At 38.5% G+C, this 24547-nt stretch overlaps 1 protein-coding gene across 12 annotated transcripts in view; it reads left to right on the forward strand.

Moving 5' to 3' along the window:
* Nucleotides 1-24547, forward strand: part of AZI2 (5-azacytidine induced 2) — a 28762-nt gene continuing 4215 nt past the window's right edge. The window contains exons 1-9 of one of the 12 annotated variants that reach the window (XM_086850854.1): nt 85-434; nt 2713-2887; nt 8376-8569; nt 14097-14326; nt 15999-16124; nt 16443-16542; nt 18162-18310; nt 20735-20796; nt 23570-23685. In XM_086850854.1, coding sequence (XP_086706980.1) covers nt 14102-14326; nt 15999-16124; nt 16443-16542; nt 18162-18310; nt 20735-20796; nt 23570-23685 — 778 coding nt within the window. In that variant the 5' untranslated portion in view covers nt 85-434; nt 2713-2887; nt 8376-8569; nt 14097-14101. Of the gene's footprint in view, nt 435-2712; nt 2888-5695; nt 6116-6303; nt 6533-7816; nt 7882-8182; nt 8258-8375; nt 8570-14096; nt 14327-15998; nt 16125-16442; nt 16543-18161; nt 18311-20734; nt 20797-23569; nt 23686-24547 lie in introns of those variants that run through there. The other 11 variants (XM_086850839.1, XM_086850882.1, XM_086850860.1 and 8 more) reach the window with 11 other exon arrangements.

A 24547-nucleotide genomic window follows, 5' to 3' on the forward strand; every position in this document is an offset into this window, starting at 1 on the left:
TGAGGGGAAGGGGCGCAGCCCTCGCTGAGGGGAAGGGGCGCAGCCCTCGCTGAGGGGAAGGGGCGCAGCCCGCCCTGAGGGGAAGGGGGCGCAGCCCGCCCTGAGGGGAAGGGGCGCAGCAGCGGCGCCTCCCGCCCGCCCGACGGCGCATCCAGACAGGAGTAGAGGCCGGGACAAAGGGCTGGGCAGCGCCGCTGTGCCCCCTGCGCCCCCGCCCCTAGCCGGGGTCCCTAGCCGCTGCCCCGCAGCCTGCAGAGACTTCTGCAGCTGTTCACAGGCCGCTGAGCCCGTCAGGCAGCGATCGTCCGGCGGGAGGAGCACGGAGTGATGCGAGGGAAAACACTGCCGGAGGGCCGAGTGTGAGGGGGATCCGGGCAGCAGTCTCGGAGCTTGTCAGCTTTTTGATTTAGAGCTTCATCTTTGCTGGCAGCTGGGTAAGACAGTTCTTAGTCGGAAACTTGTCTTCATAACCTTTTTCAGTGCAGGAACCACTGGTGCCCAAGTCAGCAAGCTCTGCCTGGTGAAAACCAGCTTTACAGATCTTTCTCAAATCGTTTTAACTAAACCTTTAGAAATTATTCTGCAAGGACGTTTGCTATTGCAATAGGGATAATTTATATGCTGTAAGGCTTAAAAGAAAGATGTTCATCCATGCTAGTGTCCATTCAGCATTTGGTTCACTGGAAGTATCACCCACGCTTGTCCCTCATATGGGACTCAGCCTGTGTGGGGGTTTTTAGTCATAGTTTTCTTAGGGGACTGTAAATCCCTCAGAATTAATTAGGGAAAATGTACCACTTTTGTTAAGAAAATGAAGGTGGGCTTTGGTTTTCTTTTGTTCTTAGTCTTCACTTGATCTTTGCCAGTCACAAAATTATCCAGTTTAGGTTCTGCATTTTAATTGTTAACAAAAATCCTTATAAAGTAATGAAGTATAAACATATCCTAAATAATTTCCCCCAGAGAGACTTATCTTTTGTTTTTATTTTTTATTTTTTCTTTTTGTGTTATCAAATTGAGAGGAAGGCTAATGTCTTTACAAGCGGTTTGCTGTGTGAAGGTATTGGTGTTACATCTTTGAAATAAATCTTAATGTCTCTGTTGGGAAGCAGGTTTGTTGTGGAGCCCAGACAGCTTGGCTCCTGGAACAAACAAGTGGGTCTGCACAAGCCTGAACTGAGCTTTGGGGTAAAATACTAGGTTCAAGGGGCGAATATGTGCTAGGTGGTTTGGGAAGGCTGTACCTTCCTAGTACCTCAGCAATGGGGAAAGGAAGAGGTCAACATGCGGCTGGGAATCCAGGATAAAAGGAGGCTCCGCCCTCCAAAACTTCGAGAGAAAACTCCGCGGGTGCGTGCCCCAGTGGACTCTCCCTTTATTCGAATCAAGTTGAAGGACTCTTCTTTTTGGACATAAACCTCTGGCATTTGTGGGTTTTCCTGACAAAATCCTTCCTTTCATAGCCTTCCTAATGAAGCCCTGTAACAATAGCCAGGACAGAACAAGTTCCAGCTGCCTGCCAGGGTCACCAAAAACATGAAGATTTGCCTTCCAGTATAGCCTGCATCTGTCGAGATAGACAGATAAAAATTACCAGTCTAGTCATCTCACGAAGTTTAGTAATTTTGGCAAGGATAGCATTGTTCCCATGATCTTGCATAGCACATGTTACTGCATGGACATTTTAATTTTCTTTTTGTGTCTAATAAAGGGCTTGATTTGTTACAAATCCATAAACAATGCACTTCAGAAATCGCACTGGTAGTGTTTTGGGCTTGGTTTGTTTGTGGGTTCTTTTCACAATTTTCTACCCTTACTGCTAACTACTGACCTTGAACAGACTGCACTGCTTTGTGCTGGGGCAGACTTGTTTTAAATATTACTTATGCTTTATCAGCAGTCTAGAGAAATACACAAAAAGGATTTTAATTGTGTGTATTATTGTTTAATACTTCCAATTTTTTACTGTAATGCAGCTTTGTGCCCTACTTTGACTGGTCCAAGATTCAAAGAGTATAAAGGCTGTTAAGCTGTTATCTTTGAGCAGGACAGGTTTTGTGATCTTTCTGTTGCTTCTGTACAATGTGAAGCACAGAAAGGGATCAGAAGAAAGCAACTATGACTTATTTTTGTATTTGCAAGGACTTGCACTGCATAAATAAATGTGTTTAACACAGCCGTTGCATCTGTCAAAGTGAAATCTAATGTAATGTGGTTCATAGAATGCTGACTTTTACATCAAGTTCATTCTGTTCTAATTATATGCAATAAGAATTTTGTATCATTTTAATTGTACTTATTTAAATCACACAGAAGTAGTCAAGAGAATTCAACAGAGCACAGGGAGTAAGCTGTTCTAGGCACACTTCTAATGCATCAATTATTTAACTGCCATAGAATCATCATGGGATGTTAAGGGCTTGGAATGGACCTTAAAGATCCTCTAGTCCCAACCTCCCTATGCCATGTGCAGGGACAACTCCCACTAGATTGGGTTGCCCAAGGCTTTATCCAACCTGTCTTTTACACTATCAGGGTTCACACTGTCATCTGAGGCCTCAACATTTCTGAATATTTTATCTTCTATCTACAGTTTTCTAGGTGAAAATATGATACGGTGTCATTTAATATTACTTATACCAAACAACAATATTTTATTGCTGATCAGTGGGCTTTTCTCATGATAGAATTCTAAACTTTTCTCTTTTGTAGCAAAACATGGTGTTCCCATTAATCTGAGAAACAAACAATGGAATTAGTTAACACACCTTTCTGATGGGTCATGAAACTGGAATGCATTTAGTACTGGAAAGTTACTAGTCGCAGTTAAAGACACGCCTTTCGACACCGGATGTTCTGGCACACATCCTTGTGATCATCTGTTATGGTGAGTTTGCTAAAGTCTGATTTGCTTTTGGTGGGGTCTTCTTGCTGTGGTTTTGAAGTCCAGTATTCTGGTTCTGCAGACCTTATGCTTGCCCCTGGCAATGTATTTCCTTTGTATGTGCTTCATATGTGCTGGGATTAGGATGCCAGATTGAAGTATCTGGGATAGATAGTATAGGGAAATGTCTTGCTAATTAGAAGATAATTCTTGGTAGCTTCCAAGCCCCAGGATGGACAGTTTACAAACAGCTGTGTAGCAACATGGTGGTATTACAGGGAAAATCTGTCAATCTAATGGTATGTTTCATTATCTTTATTTTTTTTTTTTATTCCATGGTTGTTCAACAGAACAATGCATGCCCATAGGCAGCTGAACTATGTATGTTTTTACACTCTCTAATTACCTTTTTATTCAAACCCATTTGCAAATGGGGTGGTAATAAATTCATTATTATCTCTTCAGGGATCAAAGTATGTTTCTTTCAGAAAAGATAAATGACATGATGAACCACTGTCCAAATTCAACATTTCCAAGAAAAACACCAAACAGAACTATTATTATATATTACTATTGGAAAATTCTGATGTTAATTTTAACATGACTGTCCTTAAGCTGGTTTCAAATGTGTAGCACCGGGTTTTAAAATACTGGCCATTGTTTGGGGCTATTTTTTGTTTAACTGTTCTGTAGATAGGATGCCAACTGTGTATTTTAGTGGGAAAAAGATTACAAATTAAATACATGATTAAAAATAAACATGATAATTAGTCTGTGAATGCTAGCCACAAAAATAGTGGGCATATTTGATAGCCAAAATCCTTATGTGCTTTCCTTCTGGATTTCATAATGGCAGTATTTCAAATCGATGTAAATTTATGTAGCAAGACCTCTGTTCTGTAACTTAATGACATGCAAACAAGTTTGTATCTATGTCATATAAATTGTTGCAAAGAGGTGTTAACTTGGAAATAGTATGTTTTACCCTTCAACTGAAGGCCACTGCTCTTGGTAAGAAATTCAGTGGAAAACAGCATTGTACTACTTCAGCTCATAAAATAAAAAAGCAGTTTACATGTAACATAAACTTCTAGTGAAAATCTTAGTAGTATGCTACAAACTTTTTAAAAAGTTGTTTTGAGGTCTGTGAGCATGATTAATGGAGAACTTGTGGTTTTGGTTTTTAAATTAGATTCTTGTCCAAATAACAATTCCCTACCCACAGCAGGGGTCCTGTTCCCATTTGGTCTTTAAGTATTTAAGGAGTACACAATATTGCAATATTTTTCCATATATAGATCAATTTGGCATGTTGGTACACACTTTGCTTGCTCCATCTGACTTTGTGGCACAGTTGCCAAAAGTCCTTTGGGACTTGGCTGAGGAACTCTCAGAACATAAAAGCAAACTGCTTGATTTTTATTTTTTTTTCACAAAGGAAATTCCTGTTAGTTTTAAATTAGTCTTGAACAGCACAGCTGCTCTCCCCTGTAGATCTACATTAGGCTTGTTGAATCAGCTTGCTTTTATTCCCTGTAACAGAGGTCCTGATCTGCAATTTAGATTTATTCTTGCTTCTTTTCGACCTTGGTGGAGGAACAAAAGCTGTGGTTTTGGCAGATGAGGTTACATGCAATGATCTTTCACCCCCTCTGTAGCAACAGAGTATCCACTGTCTTTCATCTCTGCCTCTGGCTTGTGGGCAGAAAAAAAAAAATTCAAAAGAGCATGAATGTAAAATATTACACCATGGCTCATTAGTTCTTTATCTGTGCACAAGTGTAACTTCTCTAGAAGATGGAAAGAGTTTGAAGAACATGAACTGGATGGGCTCCTTTGCTGAGGAGTACTTGGAGTAAGCTGGGGGCAGCTCCCACCAAAAGTCACTGATCTTTATTGCTCTGCTGCAGCTTTACTTTGAATGATGGCAGGGAGTGCAGTGAGCCTCAGAAAAGGGAGAAAAGTGGGTTTTTAGTGGCTGCCTGCTTGTGGCGATGCCCAGTGGTGCTGGCAGGGAGCTCATCCCTTGCCAGATGACAGTGGAGTGCTGTGCCCGGTTCTGGGCTCCTCAGTACAAGAAAGACAAGGAACTACTGGAGAGGGTCAGTGAAGGGCACTAAGATGATCCGGGGTCTCTCTTTTTAGGAGAGACTGTGGGAGCTGGGCCTGTTTAGTCAAGAGACAACTGAGGGGGGATCGCATTAGTACACTTAAATATTTCAAATGTGGCTGCCAAGAGGACGGTGCCAGGGTCTTTCTGGTGGTGCCCAGAGACAGGACAAGGACCAGTGGCCATAAACCAAAACACAAGAAATTTCACCTCAGCATGAGGAAGAACTTATTTACACCGAGGGAGCAGAGCACTGGAACAGGCTGACAAGAGAGGTCGTGGAGTCTCCCTCTATGAAGGAGTTCCAAACCCACCTGGGCACGTTAATGTAGCACCTGTTCGTGGTGGCACTGCCTTGGCAAGGGACTTGGCCTGGATGATCTCTAGAGGTCCCTCCCATCTGTAACAATTCCGTCATTCTGTGAGACCGTTCCAGGTGGGAACGCCGACCCGCAGCAGCTTTCGGGCCGCTCGGGAGCGGCGGCGGCCCCACCCACGGCCGGGCGGAGCCAGCCCTCGGCCGCGCTTCCCGAGGTGCTTGGCTGGGCCGCTTGCACGCCGGGATTTGCAGTCCGCCCTCCCTCCTCCCTTCCCGGTCAGGCGGCGGGACCGCCTCTCTCCTTCCGGGAGCGGCGCGCTCCCGTTGGCGGGGACCGGGAGCGGCGTTTGTTGACTTCCTCGGAGGCAGCGGGGGCGGCGCCGAGCCCCGGGAATTCCCCGCGGTGGCGGAGGCCGAACCCGCGGCCGGGCCGGCGGGGTGGGGGGCGATGGGCGCCCGAGCGGAGACCGCGAGGGGCGGCGCTGCCTCCCCGCCGAGCTGAGCGCCCGCCGCTGACCCGCCCGGCCGAGCGGGGCCCGGACAGGTTGGTCCCGGTGCGGGGGGGAGCGCGGGGCGGCCCCGGCCGGGGATCCCCCGGGGTGCTGGGGAGCTTCGTGCCTCGCGGAAGAGGAGCGACTTCCCTTGGGAAGAGAGGCTGGTCTTTAGTTTCTCCCCTTAAAATAGAGTCGTCCTCATAGAAGCCTGGAATTGTTAGGCTTGGAAGGGAGACCATCTAGTCCAATCCCCCTGCCAAGGCAGGGTCACGTCGAGCAGGATACAGGTGACACAGGAATGCGTGCAGGTGGGTTTTGAATGACTTCAGAGATGGAGCCTCCACGCTTTCCCTGGTCAGACTGTCCCTCATATAAGACCCTCATATAAAGTTCTTCCTCATGTTGAAGTGGAACTTCCTGAGTTTCAGAAGGAGCCGGATGTCGGTCTTGTGCCGTGTCCCTGCCCAGTCACACCCCTGCATAAAGGGCCATCCCGTGGCGGGACGGTTAGCCAGGCTTACCGCTACCAAGCTGGGGTTGGGCCTCGGGCAGGCAGTCAGGCTAGTAACAAAGCTGCCTCTGATCAAGCTGAAAAACTCTGTGGGATCTTGGGGCTGCAGTCTGTGCCTTGGTACACGGGGAGTCTGGCAGAGAAAATGAGCAAAGTAGGACTGCAGGTGTGAAAACAAAAACATGATGGAATATTGGAGCTGACAGGAATACAGGTGCTGCATTAGTTTGGAAGAAGGGAGTGCAGATGAGCATTGAGATAGTTGTGTGTGCTAGTGGTGCTTTCAACTTTTAAGAAATTGCCTCTTTAAATCCTGGTGTTTCACCTGGTAGGGAAATGCCCTTAGGAAAATCCCCTTTTTTCCTTAAATAAATTGGTCCCCTAGCAGTTTAGAAGTGAATGTCAACTGGTCTAGTGAGTGGTTTTGTGAGCTTTTTGTTTTTTAAGGAATCCTTTAATTTCCCCACTGCTTTTCACAATATGTATTCAGTAAAATCAGTGTGCTGGAAATAGACTCTGGAAAAAGTGGAGTTAGTCCAGTTAAGTCTGCTCTGGACTCCAAAGGTCAGTTTCTCTTCTGAGAAACTGAACATTTCTAGGAAATGTTGTGGGCTATAGGAAACATGTCATTTCCTAGACAGTGGTGTATGATCACGTGCTACTGCTGCTAATAATCCAAGTTATCTCTTCCCACATCTATTTTAGAATTCTAGTAATTCAACTAGAATTACTGTAGAAAGCAAAAGAAATCTAAGATTAGGACTACTTTTTGTTCTTTGAATAATTGCTGTTTACTAAGAGGACTTTTGTTAGAAGTGTTTATCAGATAATTGCTGTATAACTTAAGTAGATGACTATTGCCTCAAATTTTAAGCAGAACTTTTTCATCTAAGCTCTAATGAAGTCAGAAGGCAGAAAACACTGGTTGACTGAACTCTAGATTAGACTATATGAAGCGTTTAGCCACCTTCTCACTCCCAAAACCCATATTTTTTGCTAAAATTGATAATTTTTCAGAACCTTGTTTGCTGAATTTGCAGTTTAGAGAAATGTGAGCTAACTACTGCCTGAGCAATAGCAAGGTTAAGTTTTATTGTAAAATGATACAACATTACACAAAAAAATTACAGCTTTTTACCAAAAAATGTTTTTCAAAAGAGCAAAGAGGGTGAAGTGCCATCTTTGTGCAGCAAATATGGGTAATAAATTAGAGATAGTTTTAAGATTGCCTAAATTTCAGCAAGTATTCTACTTTGGTTTTCAGTATATCTCTGTTTTCTATCTGACACTCAAAAGGTGGGGAGAGAAATAGAATAATTTAATCTCACAGCATTGGAAAATCAGAGTTTGCATAGAGTTGCAAATGCAGTAGTATTTGTTTATATTACTTCAATAGATGCATTGAATTGGAGATGGTGGACTATAAAATGCTAAATGTGGCTTGCTTACTTGGGAAAGTGGAAACTCCCCTGTCACTGCACATGCTATCCATATCTAGTTTCTTTAGAACAGAATTTGAAGAAAAAAAGGGAAGATGTAGAAGGAAACAGGATCAAATACAATGTAGGTTTACCTTTTGATAGATGTTCTCATTCTTTTTTCTAGACAGAGGAAGTCTGACAGTCCATACTGAATAAAATAATGAGATCCAGTTTGCTAAGATGGCAATGATAAGATTAACAAACGGGTCAGGGTGGGAACCAGTTTGGTAGGAGTCAGTGGGGAGTTCTGCTAAGGAGACTCCATACCTGTGTGCATTATCCATGGTTCACTTTGGAATCAGTCTTGTGTTTTTGCTAGATGTTTACACTATAATTCCATTAATTAACTAATTTACATGATTATACAATGTTTTTATGTGGAGTTTTTAGTGTATGAAATTGTAGATGCAACTAAAATTTGACAGGACCTTTGGGGACAAGAAATTAAGTTTGAGAGGGTAAGTGAAGTATAAGTGGCTTGAATATTCAAAGTTAGCCACTTAGGAGCTGCTAAGTGAAACTTAGGTTCAAATTACCAGGTTTGTCTGAAATATTGCCATATAAATCTGAATACAGAATTTTTAGAAGACAGCCCAATTTGAAAAGAACCTGGGAAGATCATCAGGTCCCTCTGTAAAAGGGAGCTTTGGTCAGATTTGCTGGCATCCTGTCCAGTTGTGTCTTGGAAACCTACAGATGTTTTGTTAGTGAGTTGCAGCATGACCAAGAGCCATTGGTGAGACTCATTTTCTTTCCAGCAGCTGTAACAGGTGAGGCACATTTTCAGTTGAATTAAAAGTTAATGCAATTACATAAGGTTTATCACTGAACTTTTGAACTTAATGAGTGGTAATTAATCTGGCAGTTTAATTGAATAGAAGGAAACTTGTGATTGGGTGGTAGGACCTGCTGTTTGGGTTACAGAAGAAGATAGGAAAAATAAATCCAAAACAAATCCTCTAAACTTTTGGAAATATTTATTCCTTGCAAACCTTTTGAAATGAGAATGAATGAACAGCAAAAAAAGGGTTTTAGTAACCTTTTAAGATACTTATATTTGGTGCTAGAAAGGTTTAGCAGTCAAAAGTCATCTTGCTCCTACTTACCTTTCTTTGACAGTACTGCTTCTAATTAAACTATTAAATATAATAGTTTAATAAACAGGATTATATGATGCTGAAAGGATAATATTTTATTGACTCCTACTTCTTGGTTTTTATTTTCCCCTTTTCAGGTAGTTGTCAGGGAAAGTGATTATAGTGACAGCATCCACAAAAAGGCAGATTGAATACCTTACATTGATGATGCATAAGGTTTGCAAATTAACAGTGGAGGTAGTGGAGTCTGACACTGTTCAGAGAAAGTAAAATATATCAAGTGCTGTTGTCATGAAATAGGATTTTTATTACTTTTCTGGTTCTTGTGAGAGATTATTTATTGTAAAAACCTTGAGATCGAAAAAATTGCCTTTTGTATGTAAGGAGATTTTGCTTGGCTTTTGTAGCTTACCCAGATGTTCAGCTACAGTGATCTGGTGTGTGAGCTTAGAGACAGTGTGTTTCCATTTCCTGAAGGCAATAAAATGAAAGTGCTCTGGAGGTCTGATGTAGCTCACATGCTGACGTGTTTGGCCTGTGGACTTTGGCCATACAGAAAGATGAACAGCAGCCAAAGTAGCAGCTACTGAGATGTGTATGTGATTTTTTTTTTTTTTTTTACTCTTTAAAAATGGAGCAAATATGTGTAAAAAGTGATGTCTTTCTCTGTAGAACTGTCTGTTCACAACTTGAATCAAAGAGAGCCTAAGATTTCTGAAGGAGAGATGCAAAGTGATGGATGCTTCAAGAGTCTGGAAGTCTTCCTTGTTTTAACATCTTGTGTCATATGCTCCAAGAACTGTGTGGAATTTTTGCTGCTGGCTGCAGGAATTCTGTATTATTCCTTGCTGTGCTGAAGTGTTTTTTAAAAAAAGAAAAAAAAAATCTGTACAGCTTTTCTGAAATTAAGGTGAGGGCTGTAACACACTCACTCAGGATTGCTTTGGTTCAAAGGCATTTCTTGAATTTAAGGGGTTTTTTTTGTGTTTACATGCATATATGTATACCCTTCTCTGTGAGGCAACATAAATCAGTACAGAAATTATGCTGTTATCAACAGCTGGAAACTGTTCATACTACTATTATGAAGTCAAATCCTTTGAGTCTGGAAGGCAAACAGGAAAACAACCATCTTGAAATTATTTGCATTTGATACTTGGGAATATTTTGAAAACTGTTTTATTCCCCTTTCAAATCAACTTAGGCCAAAATGAGAGTCTGCTTCATACTGGGAAAAATTTAATGTAATCCTGCTTTTACTATCTCTCTCTCTGATCCGAGAATAAGATTAGCATTTCAAACTACAGAGCTCTCTGTTTGAGCTGTGGTCTGTTTGCTATTAGAGCCTCTGCATCCCATGTTCCTTGTATGTAGAATGTTTTATATTTAACTGCCTCCCATGGTGTTAATGACTAGTATTCATAAAGCTTTTTAAAGAGAACAGCTATGTTTCTGCCAAGCATTAGTAAAATATGGGAAAACATTGTTTTGCTCAATTTATTTATTGTATTGAATCAAAGCTGTTCTATAACCTATGCTGAGCAACAGAAGTGGTTCCTGTTAATTACTCTTTCCTTCACATTATGTGAAAGTAAGCTTAGGTGGTGCCACCTCTTCAAATTCATTTGCTTATAAACAGGGAACATAATTAGTCCTGCTAGAACTTAACATTGTTTCCTGTCAACAGTGTATTCAAGTTGGGTTTTAAACATTAGTTATTTAATACAAACAGTAGTACTGGTACTTATTTAATGTATTTATTTTTGGACATAAAGATTAAAGTCCTTTTAAGTAGGCTGTTTTGTGTGCAGATCATTATAAAGTGTAAATGCAATATATTTATCACAGGCAAAATATTTAGCTACTGTGCTAAATAAGTAAAGGGAGTAAAAAGTATTAGGGAGACCTTTCTCGGGATGGGATATGTGGTAAATGGGATTGTGAAGTTTGCCTGAAGGAGACTGAGATGGACATCAATTTTATTCATAGACATTAACTTGTTAGTATATCACTTGAAATATTTTAGTGAGAAATCTTTCACTTGAACTGGTTACTGGAGGACAGATTATCTCATGTATTGCAGCTCCAGAGAGGTTAAAATTCACTCAGGTGTTTCAGAGTGTCAGCTCTGGGGCATTTTCAGCAGTGCATACAAGTGTGACTTTGAATTAGGAGAAGTCAAACAGATTAAAACAGGGCAGAAGTCTGTGGCTGGACTTGGTGAACCATCCTGAAAGCCCTTCTGGCATCCTTCTTCCAGATTTGAGGAGTCATAACCTGTGGAATAAAACACTTCTTTGATTGTTGCTGTCAGCTCATATTTTTAAAATGAGGTAGTACAGTACTGGGGAATCTAAATTTTGATTTCTGTCCTTGAGTGAAATTAAAGATTACAACTGTAGTTGGGGATTTCTTACAGATATAGCCCCTTTTTCTACAGTGAGGGTTTCTGTCTATCCTGACAGCACAAAATCTGGGTGAGTTATTTATTTCACCATGGCCTTTTGTAGTACTGCTGATCTTGAACTGTTTAATGGCAGCTTGTCATGACTTAGTATGCAATACCATTAGTTAAAAATGTGTGTATTGGATTTTTCGAACTGTTACGTTGGATGTAGAAATTTAGAAAAGCATGCAAACAAAGTCCCTTTGAATTATGTGGAATTATATGCTTCTCTTCTAAATAATTTCCAGTTCTGGCTTAGAGAGCAGCATTAGAAAACCCAAGTTGAATCTAAAACTCCTCTAAACTAAATAAACTAAATTACTTTCAAGTAAAAAAAAAATTAGAGTAACTGGTCTTCCTGCAGGTGCAGGTTAGGTGTGTACTTAAATTTATAAAATAGTTTTCGTTTATGCTGAGTCTTATTTGGATGGTGTTACTCTCTTGGAAGCTCATAAAGGCACTTTTAGTTAACAAAATGCTGAATAAATATGGTCCTGTTTTCTCATATTGCCATCTCCTGGTAGCACTGATGTGTGCAAGAAATAGGGAATTATGACGCTCAGGTTTAGGAGCTGTAGGAAAGCAAGGGGACAAAGATCTATTTTATGTACATGGTCACAAATCTGCTGCTTTCTTCGAGAGATAATGATAAGCTGTGACACTTCTGTAACAACATTTGAGTCAAGTGTTCTGAGAAAAGGAGATGTGTTGCCTTGAAAGGGCAAGCTCTTGGGAATTTGATGAGATGGGTGACAAGACTTGCACGGCCTTTGGTGAAATGGGGGAGGATAAGCTGGTATGTTATGCTCATCTTGGAAGACAAAATGAGCAATTCCTTCAGTCATTTAATGCAGTTTGAATGATGTGGTGCTTTTGGTCAAGGTCACCTTGTGCATGGAGTGATACTGTTCTTACAGTGAAAAGGAAGCAAAACATTCTTGCAGGGTTCTTTCTACTTAAATGTCACAGAAATTGCAGAATATTCAAGGCAGAACAACAAGCAAGGGAAGCTTAGGCTACTTTTTTGTCAGAAAGCATCAAACAATGTAGAAGGTATCTATTCACCTCCTGAACATAAATATTAAAAGGAGTTCAGCTTTGGTTTGTAGTGTTCTTGTCTTCTTTTCACTGTTGAAAAACTCCACTGCTGTCTTATTTAGTAGAAATGAGCTGTCACAATTTTTTATCATGTTGTCTAACTGGCTTGGAGCAAATTGAGACAAATGTGATAACAGCACCATTGTTCAGCAGTAGCTGCACTACAGCTCTTCATAATGCTGCACTCTGAAAGCTTTCCAGCATGGTGAGAGAAATTTGACCATATAGACAAGCTCCAGGCCTTTACTTCTTGTAATCTATAAACAAATGGAAGTCTAGTTTGAATTCAAATAGCAAATACACAGTAGAAGCACCAATTGTGGCTGTGGGGCTTTTTTGCACTAACGCCTGCCTTTTCTGCAAAGTTCTGCTGATCAAGTTGGTTTTCTGTTGAAGTAAGTTTTTCCTGCAGTAGAAAAAGCTGTCTTCATGATGCTTAGTTCTTTCATTCCAGCACATCTGTTGGTTTATTAGCTATTTATTTATATATTAGCTATTTGTTTATCAGCATCAGGAACCTAAGGATTTGTTGAAGGGGAAAAAATAAGTCTGCTTTTTGTAGAAGTCATATCACTAGCTTGTTTAAATGGGGTTGATACTATCAGGCACTTTGTAGTGTTTCTTAGTATTGCATAGGAATACAACTAATCTTGATGTTCATAACTAAATGCAATGTGTCTTTTTTTGGTTGGTAGGTTTTGTGTTTTGGAGGTTGGCTTGTTTTTAAATAAAACCCCAGAACTTGTCCCAGATAACTTGTAACTCTTAAGGAAAATGCTTTTGGGGATTTTCCCTTGAGACCTGTTGCTCAAGAAAATATATACTATTTCTTTAAGATGGTGTTTTCTTACTGAATGTTTTGCTGTGCCTAAAAGATGTAGATTGTAACAGAAACTCAGTTTCTGACAGTTTCTTTTGACATCTACTTTGCATTTGTCATTCAGGTGGATCTGCCTGGTATTTTAGAGTGATATTTTACTAATTGTCAGATTATTGTAAGTTTTCTCCACGCATATTGAGGCAGGCCATGTCACTGTACATGTTTTCATTCTCATCATATTTTCAGTCCAAAATTACTGTAATTGTTGTTCAGAAGGAGGTTTTCTACTGTGACCAAGAAAAGAATAGCTGCTCAGGCAGTCTCTCTAAGGACAAATACAAGTGTACTTTAAGATTCCATTTTAAAGTTTGGGAAAAAACAAAAATAAATTATTCAAAAATAAAGGAACTTTGGCACTTGTGCTCAGGAATCACAGGAGTTAGTTGATTCTATACTCTATAGTTGGAACTATACTCTCTTTTACTGCTCAGTGCTGGCTTGCAAAAGCTCCAATATAGTATTCCTTTGGAGTTCAAATAGTTGGTACCAGCCAAATTCTACATTGGTGTTAAGACTTAAAAATGAGTTTGAAGGTTCATACATCGGATAGGTACACAAAATATTTTTATCAAGTAACAGTGAAATGAATCTTTCCTAAACAGTGTGTTTTCAAGGTGAAATGGATTTCAAGATTTTTCTGAGATACTAAGATACTTCAGGATTATTCCACCTTGTCATACTTAAAAACAGCCTGCAGTAATATTTTGGAAGGTTTTCAGACTCTTGATGAATTTGTCTTTGTGAAAACTTAGCACTTACATCTGTCTTTTTAACAGCTGTCATGGAGGAGTTGGTAGAGGATGACATCTGTATTTTGAACCATGAAAAAGCAGACAATGCTCACAAGAGAGACAGTGATATTCCTGTTCCATCATATAGTGGAGATGAGTCTGTTGCCTCACACTTTGCACTTGTCACTGCATATGAAGATATCAAGAAACGACTGAAGGAGACAGAGAAGGAGAACTCTTTCTTAAAAAAAAAAGTGAGAATTTTAGAAGAGAAGGTAAGAAAATAGTTGATGTACCAGTTTCTTGTAGCAGCTTCTTTCTTGCTCCTGGCTGGATGGCAGAGAAGAAGGTTAAGGATTTGAAGTACACTCTTGAAATAATTTCCATGTTAAAAAGTTTTTATGAATTGTTTTATTTGTTTAAATGAAATGCAGTTTGTTCCTCTGGTAGTGTAGTTGTGTCATACTGGCATTTTTGATTCTCACTGAGCACATATATGATGCAATGCCAAGACAGTGGCTTAGATTCAGATAGATGTGTAGTTGCATGGAATTTGTCACTGTAGTTTGGGTGCCTCTTTATGGTGTTTATTAGCTTGGGCACATGTGGCACAGTATTGTTGAACAGTGAAGTGCAAAGCTTGTAAATTATCAGAATCCAGGAACTGTCTATCAAAAGACTCTAGGCTTAGCACACCAAAATTATAAGGAAAAATTGTTTGCTAAGAATATTCAGCTAGGTCTAGCTAATCACAACCTCAAGTGTGAAATACAAAGTTGCAATGCTTAAGATAGATGTTGTCTGGCTGGCTTTTGATGCAGTAATTCTGAAATGTAAGTGAATCTTGGAATTTGTTTTATAGGCAGTTTCTCATGGTCATAAGCTAGTGAAGTTCATTAAATCTAAAAATTGACCAGGGCACAAGATTTTCTCTCCAAGTAATGAATGCTGTCGTTAAACATACAGCCATTTTTCAGTACTGAGTGTCTTTGTACTTCAGAAGTTCTTGATTTGGATAGACTGCTTTCTTATATAAGAAGAAAAGATATATCCTGGTGTTAGAGCTGTGACATTTTTTAGGAATTACTCCTAACTGTATGGTACTGACTCTTAAAAGCTTTCCAATTGTGTATTATTTTTTGGCAGTGGAATGAAGAACTTGAGTTACACTTGGTACAGCATTGAAACACTTATTCAGGAATTCGTGTTGAAGACAAGAATGACTTTTTCTCAGAAAGCAAAACTATCCCAGGACTTCCTTTATATAAAGTCTGGGGGGATGTTGGGAAGAGGAATAGAGCTTTAGACCTAATATTCTCTGAATCCTGAGTGTAACATCTTTTATGTGGCTACTCAAAATCTCAATAAACAGGATTTGACCTTGACAATTTCTCCTGCCTTGTCTTTTGATTTGGCCTTGTTCAGCTTAATTCTCTTGAAGATGACACTTTGTTTTCTGTAGAGAAAACTTTTTAGTTTTAGTTTTAACTCATTTTTCAAAACACAGTTTACATTTTTTCAGAGCCTGGAAAAAATACCATTAAGGGATTATCTATCAGTATGAGTAATCATGACTTATGAATAGTTTTTAAGTACTCATAGGAGTGAACTCATAGCTGTCTACTGGAAAGTGTCCCTGTCCATGGCAGAGGAGTTGCACTAGATGAGCTTTTAAGTGTCCTCTTCCAACTCAAACTACCATGATTCTATAAATTAGTGAGCATTAAGTATTGTTAGCGATTTCAGAATTTGTAGACAGCCTTTGATGCACTTCTGTAAAAAACTTCAGCCTGTATCAGTGTATTTGATTAATTTATTATCTAAACTAAAATAAAAGGAAAAGCTGTTAGATTAAGATTGCAGGCTGTACCATTGCCTTTTTAAAATTTTGCTGTCCTCAGCATAACATACCAAACTTCTTACATCTCCTGTGTGTTAAACATTCAGGTGCTTGGCTCCCGGCTGGAAGAGGAATGCAGCTCAGTTGGGCGGGAACAAGTCAATAAGGCCTACCAAGCCTATCGAGAGGCCTGCATCGACCGCGATCATTTGAAAAGCAAGCTGGAAAAAATGGTGTGCCTTTCTAAGTAATTACTTCAATACATGCTTTAATACTGCATAGTTAGTACATGTTTACTGTAGAATGAACTTTGCATACTTAAGATGTGGTGTTGGTTTTATCACTCTTTTAAAGTACCTGACAATACTTTCTGTAGGAATAACAATTTAAAGTACCTCAGTTTTATTATTGGGATAGAATAATGCTAAAAAAAAATCAAAGCAATATTTTTTTGTTGTTGTATTTGTTCTAAAATATTAAATTGTCAGACATGATAGAAAATTGCCTCACAAATTATTTTGGGTTGGGTTTTTTCCCCCCTATAAAATTAGGCAAAAGAAAGTGCGGAATCCTTGAAAAACTTGAATGAACAGTTGCAATCTAAAGAAGTAGAGCTGTTACAGCTAAGAACTGAAGTGGAAACTCAGCAAGGTATGCATTTGGTTACGTCATCTTAAGGTATGTTGAGAAGCTGTAGTGGTTATATTGTGACCTTGGGGCATGAAGAGGTTTAACTTTAGGTAGGGGCAAGGTAAGAGAGGCATGAACAGCAGTGAAGTACTTTGAACTTGTCTTCATTCTTGTGAATGATGATGTGTATGTTCTGAGGCTGTTGTTCTTCCTCTGTAGATGATTTACAAAGAAATGGACTCTACCTGACACTTTTTAGGCTGTGTCATCATGTACATCTCTGGACCCCACCACCTTTTCCTCAGAGCAGGGCAGAGGCCTGTTCAAGTATAAAGATCATTCAGTCAATACCACTTCCTCTGGCACCTGCAGAGGTCTAGTATATTGCTTTGTCTCACTGTTGGAATATGACAAATACAAGATGTTGTACAGCAGTAGCTGCAGTCACCAACAGTTACTTAGATGACTGTGAAATAAGAAAAGATAGGAAGATATTGATTGTAGAGAGCCTGGTGAAAAGAGGAAGGAGAAACTAACAGTATATCCTGGCAATTCCAAAAGCCTAAAATTCCAAAAGCCTAAATCCAGCTTCTCTTACTCTAATTGCTCTGTACGTGACTGACATGTAAAACAAAACACTATGGAAGAAAAAACCCTTGATTAATTTAATTACAAGAAAATGCCATCTGTATAAAATTAGAGATCTGGACTTCAGAGTCTGTACAAATGCAGTCATTTGAGAGGCACTTCTGCTTATGGCTGTGCTTGAATTGGATTACTCTCCAAGAGGACCTTAAGCATGTAATGTAAAACTGCAAGTAGTGCTAGTATCACTGTTGAGGACCTCATTGTTTCAGGAGGTAAGAATTGCAGAGTTTGTAAGGAGAGCTCTGAAAATGTGATGATTCAATCCTTATTTGTAGCTCAATTTTACTCATTAGTGGACTCCGAGTACCTTGTTTAAAGAAAAAGAATCAGTGTAACTTAAGGTTATTTAAACCATTAAATCTGGAAATAAGTGTACCATGCAGTTGAAAACTTGGGTTTTTCTTTTTGTCATGTTCCTCCTTTTCTTGCTTTCTCACTAGCGCCCTACTATTGATCTGATGGCAGCATCAGCTGAGGTTGCTTCTTACTGTGTGAATTGCTTCAGTCTAATAAGCTTGTGTAACTTTCATGTTCTTCACTTTTGTTTTGATTTTATTTTTCTGTTTGGAACTTCTTGATATTAAACTTGGGGAAAACTTAATGGTAAATGATGTAACAATACTAATCTGTAGGCAAAAAGGCTCGTGTTTTCAAAGCGTATAAGAAGTATGCAAGCTGGCATATATGGTGTGTGTTTGCTATAAATTGATTTTTCTATTTCCAGTGTCTTTATATGGTGGTACTTCCTTCTTCTCTGTGTCAAATCTCCAGTCCATTCCTAGAAAGTAGGGCTCCATGCTTTACACCCAGAAAATAGACCACCTCTGCCAACAGCATTACCAGTGTTGTATTTCCCTGTTGTCATAGACTCCAGTTTCTTCAGAATATGATGTTTTTGTAGGGCATGGGCTGGATGAGGAGTGTCTTGGATACTGAGTTGCATTCCTTGGACTGAGATTGGAATCTGATTGTCTTGCTTGTCTTTTTTACAGTGATAAAAAGTCTGAATTGTACTCAGGCTAACTGGGAACTAGAGAAGCTGAACAGTGACCTGAAAGTGCATAGTCTGGAACAGGATCTGGAAAAACTCAAGGAAGAGTGCAACAGTCTCAGGAAGGAGTTGCAAAATTCCAAGCAGAAGGTACCTTAATTTTTAAGGAAGTTTTGTATTAATAGTTAATTTTAAGTCCCACAGTCAATTAAAATCAAGGGTTAACAAAATATATACAGAATATATACAAAAATATACAAAAGTATACAATTGAGTGAAAGATGAGTATCTTGGTAAATTTAAATATTTTCACAGACTGACATATTTTTTGGAAATAGGGACAGGCTTCTCAGGGAAGTTTTCATGTCATCAAGCCTGTCCAAATTTAAGAAGTGTCTGGATGACACTCCTAAAGTTTAGTTTTAGGTGGTCCTGCAATGAGCAAGGAGTTGAACTTTATCCTTAGGGGTCACTTCTAACTCGATATATTCTATTATTCTATACAGGTGAGATTTCCCAGCCATTGCCCATATAACAACAGAAAATAAAGCTTTATGATTTTTTATAAGTAGCCACTGAAGTTCTGTGTAAGCTGGGCTGCTAAGAAAGTTTGGGAAAAAGCTGGTCTCTAATATTTTTAATTTTTTTTAAACAACGGGATGCTAATGTTAAAAGATGTAATGAACTTTGTTTAAGGAGGTCTGGCGCTTTTCTTTAGGGTAGTTACATGAAGCTTGTCAGGAAAGTACCTCTTTTGGCACCCTTCCCTGCCATTTCTGGGGCAGTTATCTGTTTTGAGGGACACATTTTGTAACCTAGATGTTGTTAGGATCTCAAAAAGAAAATTAAGATAACAGTAACAAAAAGCAGTAAGTTACTGTCTACTACATTCTTTCTGCTTTTCATCTTACCTTTGATGGAAGGCACAGTTACAGTCTCTAGGACTCTGCAGTCACATTGAAGTTACACAGTGAATGTAAAACATGTAAATGTGATTGTTTGAGGAGGCAGAGTGTTTAAGATTCCTTATGGTCATTAATAATGATGATTTTGTAATGTTGAATCACACAGCATTTGAGTCTGCATTTTTTCCACTAGGTGGGGATAAAGCACATGAGGTGTTTCATTGACTTGCCTTTCTGTTGGTTGTTTCACTTGTGTCTGGAGCTCTTTCAGGTGCTTCCAATAATTTGTAAAATCTGAAGGCTTGCTGTAACTTGTGTGCAGTTCTGGTGTCTTTAGGTAACTCCAGAACAGCTGCATAAATAATTGCAGATTGTATTGTGAGAGTGAATGATGTCAGAACAGACTGAAATACCAGTTGTAAGGAATACTATGTGTGACATTTTATTAAATAATGTTTATGCCAGCAACTTTTGTTGCACAGAACAAGTACAGGGAACAGCGTTTTGTTTTGGGGGGGTTGTGTTGCTTTATTTTTTTGGTTCTTGTTTTTTTCTTTGTCTTTAATAAAATTTCTTCTTGATCCTGGTAACTGCTTAATACAGGAAATAAAAAAGTGCATACTTTCAAATGTGGGGTAATACAGCACAACTTTTTTTTAAGCTATGAATTTGAATCTTTGGGAGATGGTGAGAAAGTTCAGGAAGAGAAAATCTGAAAGGTGAAGTACAGTCAAGTGTGGTGAATGGGCAATGACAAATCAGCATTATTTCAACTCAGCTGGCATTTTCATTACTACTTATTTTCATTAGTTAGTTTAGCTAACATGTAATGAAAGTAAGCAATAATGAAAATGAAGACAGGAAAACATGTTTTCAAATGTTTTCTAGCTTTGACGAGTGTACTTTCTGTTTCTGTGTACTTTTAGATATTCTTACTCAAGTTTTACATTGTAGTTGATGCAGTGTGTACATTGTATTGACAAGCTGCTTGAAATGTGTACAGGCTATCTTAAAGCTGCTGTAAAGGTATCAAATCCATAACAGCTTTGGCTAGAGGGAATGCTAGGAAGGGAACATGGAAAGAAGGGATATGAAAGGGAGGGAGCTCATCACAAGTGAGGGTCTGCTAGAAACACAGCTAACAAAGTGAGCCAAATGTTTGATTTGTTAAACATCCCTGGTAAATTCAGTTGAGGCTGCCTATACATGCAATTTTAAAGTAGTCATTCAGACTGAAGGGATAAATTATGTTCTGTCATCAAAGTAACCTGTGGAAGTAAATCCATACTGAAACAGTGTGCTTTAACTTAAAGATCTTTATATACTGTGATGGGGAAAGAACAAAAAAGACTGTTTAAAGAGCAGAAATTGAGAAATACTTTTGATGTCCATTAAAAAAAAGTAATCTCAGAGTTCAGCTGTTTAAAAAAAAAAAGGGTGTGAAATTGACTGAGCAATGCCTTTATATAAGTAGATAGTTTAAGCATTTTTTAGTGGAAATTCTTAGTACAAGTCTTTATTTCCCATTTGAAACTCACTGCAGCTAACACAAATGAAAACTATTTTTCATTTTTTAAAGTATTAGGGAGCTGGAGTTTCACTGCTGTTTCTTTAGACAGAAGATCTGAAATCATGTTCATTCATTGTCTGTCTTTGCTTTATTATGCAGGACCAGGCTCAAAAGGAAAATCTATTACATGGAGACCACATTCAAAGGCAAGACATCCAGAGGTATGAAATATTTTCTTTTCAGTTTACTGAGGGTCAGTTAGTTGAACAAGTAAATTATTCTTGCAGACTCTTTAGGTGTGTTATTTCAAATTAGATAATTTCATTGAAAGTCTAGGCATAGTTATTTAGCAAGATCATTTGTCATTTTTTCTTTGTTATGTTTGTAGTTCAGGATGATGATGACGATGATCACTCACATAGTTATTATGCCTGTTGGTGCACTTACACCATTTTCCACCAGAGGGAAGAGCGGCCCTTCAGAACGCCAGGCTTTAGTGCAAGGCACCTTGGTGCTTCCTTGGGTGTTGAAGAGACGGCAAGGGAGATCGGCCACTGAAAGAGAACATACAGACACTTCCCATCGTATGTTCTCTGGTGCAGTGATGATAATAGTGCACACACTACACACAAATCACACTTTGTCCTTTCACCTTGACTGGATACTTTGCTCCTGTGGTTCCTCTGGGAGCTTTGCAGTCAGCCTCACATACCTGATAAAAGATGTTCTTTCAAGACACAGCAGTTATCTCTTTGATCACTGCTCTGATCAAATGGATCATTTGATCAAATAATTATTGATCAGAGCAGATTTATTCCACCAAGTGGTGCTCAGGTGGCAGCCATCTAAAATAGCATATGGACAGTATAGTGTTTATTGTAATATAAATACTGATTATGTAATAAATATGTAAGTCCATCCAAAAATCTGTGGAGAAAACACTCGAAAAACCTCCTGTGAGAAACATTTGTTGCAGCAAGAAATCCTGCTTTTTCTAGGAAACTGAGGAATTTGCACTTAGTTAACTTTTTGGAAAGTAGTTATTTCATATTTGTGAGCAGCCTGCAAATCTGACTTTAAATTCTCAGTTTGCAAATCTAATTTGCTGTAGATTTAAACAGGCTGTCATAGTGAAGGTTCATATTACATATTAGAAGGCTGTATAGGATAAACTTCCAGGCACAGGGAATCCTTGGTTTTCAGTTACAAATTCCTTGAAAATTAGGCTTTGCAATGGGATTCTAGGTCAGTATTCACAAAAACAATTAAAATCTGTGGCATGTGATTTAAGTGGAATTCTGGTACCTGCAGCCCATTGCCAGAAGCTTGTAAAAGTGTTAAATGCACTTTTAAAAATCCATCCAAGCACTTTCTTTCTGGTTGGTGGCAGACACTGAGCTGTCCTTTTATTACCACTGCTGTGTTAAATATTGGACAGTTCTGGTTTGATATAAATAAAGTTTTTGATTTTATTTTTTAGACCATAACACAAGAATTAAGGAAGTATGGTTGCCACATCAGCTTTAAAATTGTCATCTCTTAAGAGTTCAAAGAGACAGAAGAAGTCTGCAATGGAAAGGCCACAGGTTTAGCTGAACTTCTTGAAATATCATTTCTGAAAATTTTAACTTTTTATCTGTCAGAATTGCTGCTGACACTTAATACACTATTTATTAAAATATCAGCTTTAACAGAGCTTTATGAATCTGGATGTTTGTATTCTGGGAAAGTGTTTCTGTGGATAGAAGTTCTATTTCTTTGTTTTAAGGGAAATCTCTTAGAGTTGACTTACACAATAGCTACTTCTCAGAGTGAATCTGAACCACACTCCTGATTGATATTTCATGCAGGAGTGATCCTATTTTGCTATTTTCAAAGGATAGCATAACATACAGTTATAAAACTTATTCTTACTCATCTCAATAGCTTGAGATGTTCAGCTGTTTTCAAATAAATGCCTTTTAGGTGAATGTAGTGAGGAAGAAAAAATTCTGGAAACTCTCATCCATTATATTTGTATTCAATAAATGTGTTTTGGTAGAATGTTAATCATTAAAAAATGTATTAAATCATTGAGTTAATGTTTCAGTTGAAGTAACTATATTCTTATGTCTTTGAACACTAAATTAATTATCAATCAACGTAAATGTGATATTCAGTGAGCCTTTGCTAGAAATTTTACCAAGAAACATATGGTAATGCTAACTTCTCTTTTTTTTCTTTTTTTTTCTTAATTTTCTTACCAGTTATTCACCTGAAACATTAGTGTTGGAACAGTGCTGCTGTTGCTAAATATGTTTCTTGTATTATGCTGTCTCAGAGAATGAATTGGAACACTATTTCTTACACTGTTTGATAAGGCAGTGTATTAACATAAATTGGATGACTTGAATATGAAACAGTATGGTTTCTATTTTAGTTTGGACTCAGTATTTATGCTCAGTTTGGGTCCCAGGTATTTAGTCTGAATTCAGTGTAGCAACATGTATGATATAAGACCCAAATACTGTTCTTTGATTATTTGAAATTACAATCAGTCAACATTACTAGGCTTATATGTGTCGGGGTGTGTGGTCATTTATTGAAAAGCATTCAGAGTTAACACTCTGCCTTTTTTATAACCTGGTGTCACTTTAAATAAAGTATTTCTTTGAGATGGCTAATTTTATTGGAAGATGGTTAGTTTCAGATACTGAAATGAAAAGTATGCTTCATATTTCTTTTCTTTGCAGAGTTGAAATTATTATTATTACCTAGTATGTCAAGATATATTACAGTGTATATTCTAATAGGCAAGAATCAAATAAAATATACAAAGGTCCATCCATTTAAGGTAATTCTCTGTACAGTTCAGTCCATTTCCAGTTACAATACTCTAACAAAATTTGCAGGCAAGAACAATTTATTAACAGTTAATTAGGTATTAACAGGCATGTTAACAGGCTGCTTTAGAGGCAACAATATTTAACTTGTAATCAATTTTTGTTTTGAAAGCGTGCAGCAAACATATTGGGACCTGAAGAGAGAAATGTCTAATTTGCGTGCAGTGACTGACAAGCAAGCTGAGGTCCTCCGAAAACTGAAAAGGAACCCACCAGGAGCCAAGAAAGGCAAGTCAGTGTTTGCATTAACAGTTGATTCAAGCTGTATCATTTTAAAAATAAACTAGCTATCGTATCTTATCAGAATCTCATCAATTGAAGTTGATAAGCTAGACTGTATTATGGTTCCAGCTTACCCATTTTCTGCTTTTGCTTCTGTCTCATACTGGTCAACTTCACACATAAAGGTGTTGCTGATGTGTTTTTTCTTCAGTACTGTATTCTGTTCCCCTTGTGGCTTTTTTCTCAGTCAAGTGTTGCTTATGTGCACAAGGCTGAGGTGTTAAGTTTACTCGTATTTGACCTTTTACCACAACTACTTCATATTATGGGGGGAAAAATCTTTTTGCAAATGCAGTCTTATTTTCCCAGTACAGAATATATGAAAAATTGGCAACATTTTAAAATCAAACTTTAAAAGATTCAAATTCCCTTACTGTTCCATACTTCTTTACGTTGTATTCAGAAAAGTTGTCTTTTCTAACAAAATGCTACACAGTGTGACATTTTCTGAATGTCAGAATACTGGGGACGCAAAACTGCCTTTAATAATTTTAAGGGTTAAATGTTTTTCACATAAAATATTTAAAATTTCTGTGAGCACGTCATCAGACAGTTATTCTGTTCCATACATTTGCTTCTCTTAAGTCAAATGCTAGCCCATCAGTCAAACAAACTGTGGTAAAGAGTTAATTACCTTTGTTTTCTGCTCACTTTAATTTACTGTGTTCAGAATACTGGTGGAAGACAGTGAAGCTGGTTGCAATGTACTGGGGACAGTCTCTGCTGTCCCTGTCCATTACCAGATCAAGACATTTTGTTTCTAAACAGCTCAGTGAGGTAATGACAGGATTCACCTCCCGAGCAGTCC

Source organism: Cyanistes caeruleus, chromosome 1 (assembly GCF_971803275.1).
Source record: "Cyanistes caeruleus chromosome 1, bCyaCae1.hap1.1, whole genome shotgun sequence".
NCBI classification, from domain to species: Eukaryota; Metazoa; Chordata; class Aves; order Passeriformes; family Paridae; genus Cyanistes; species Cyanistes caeruleus.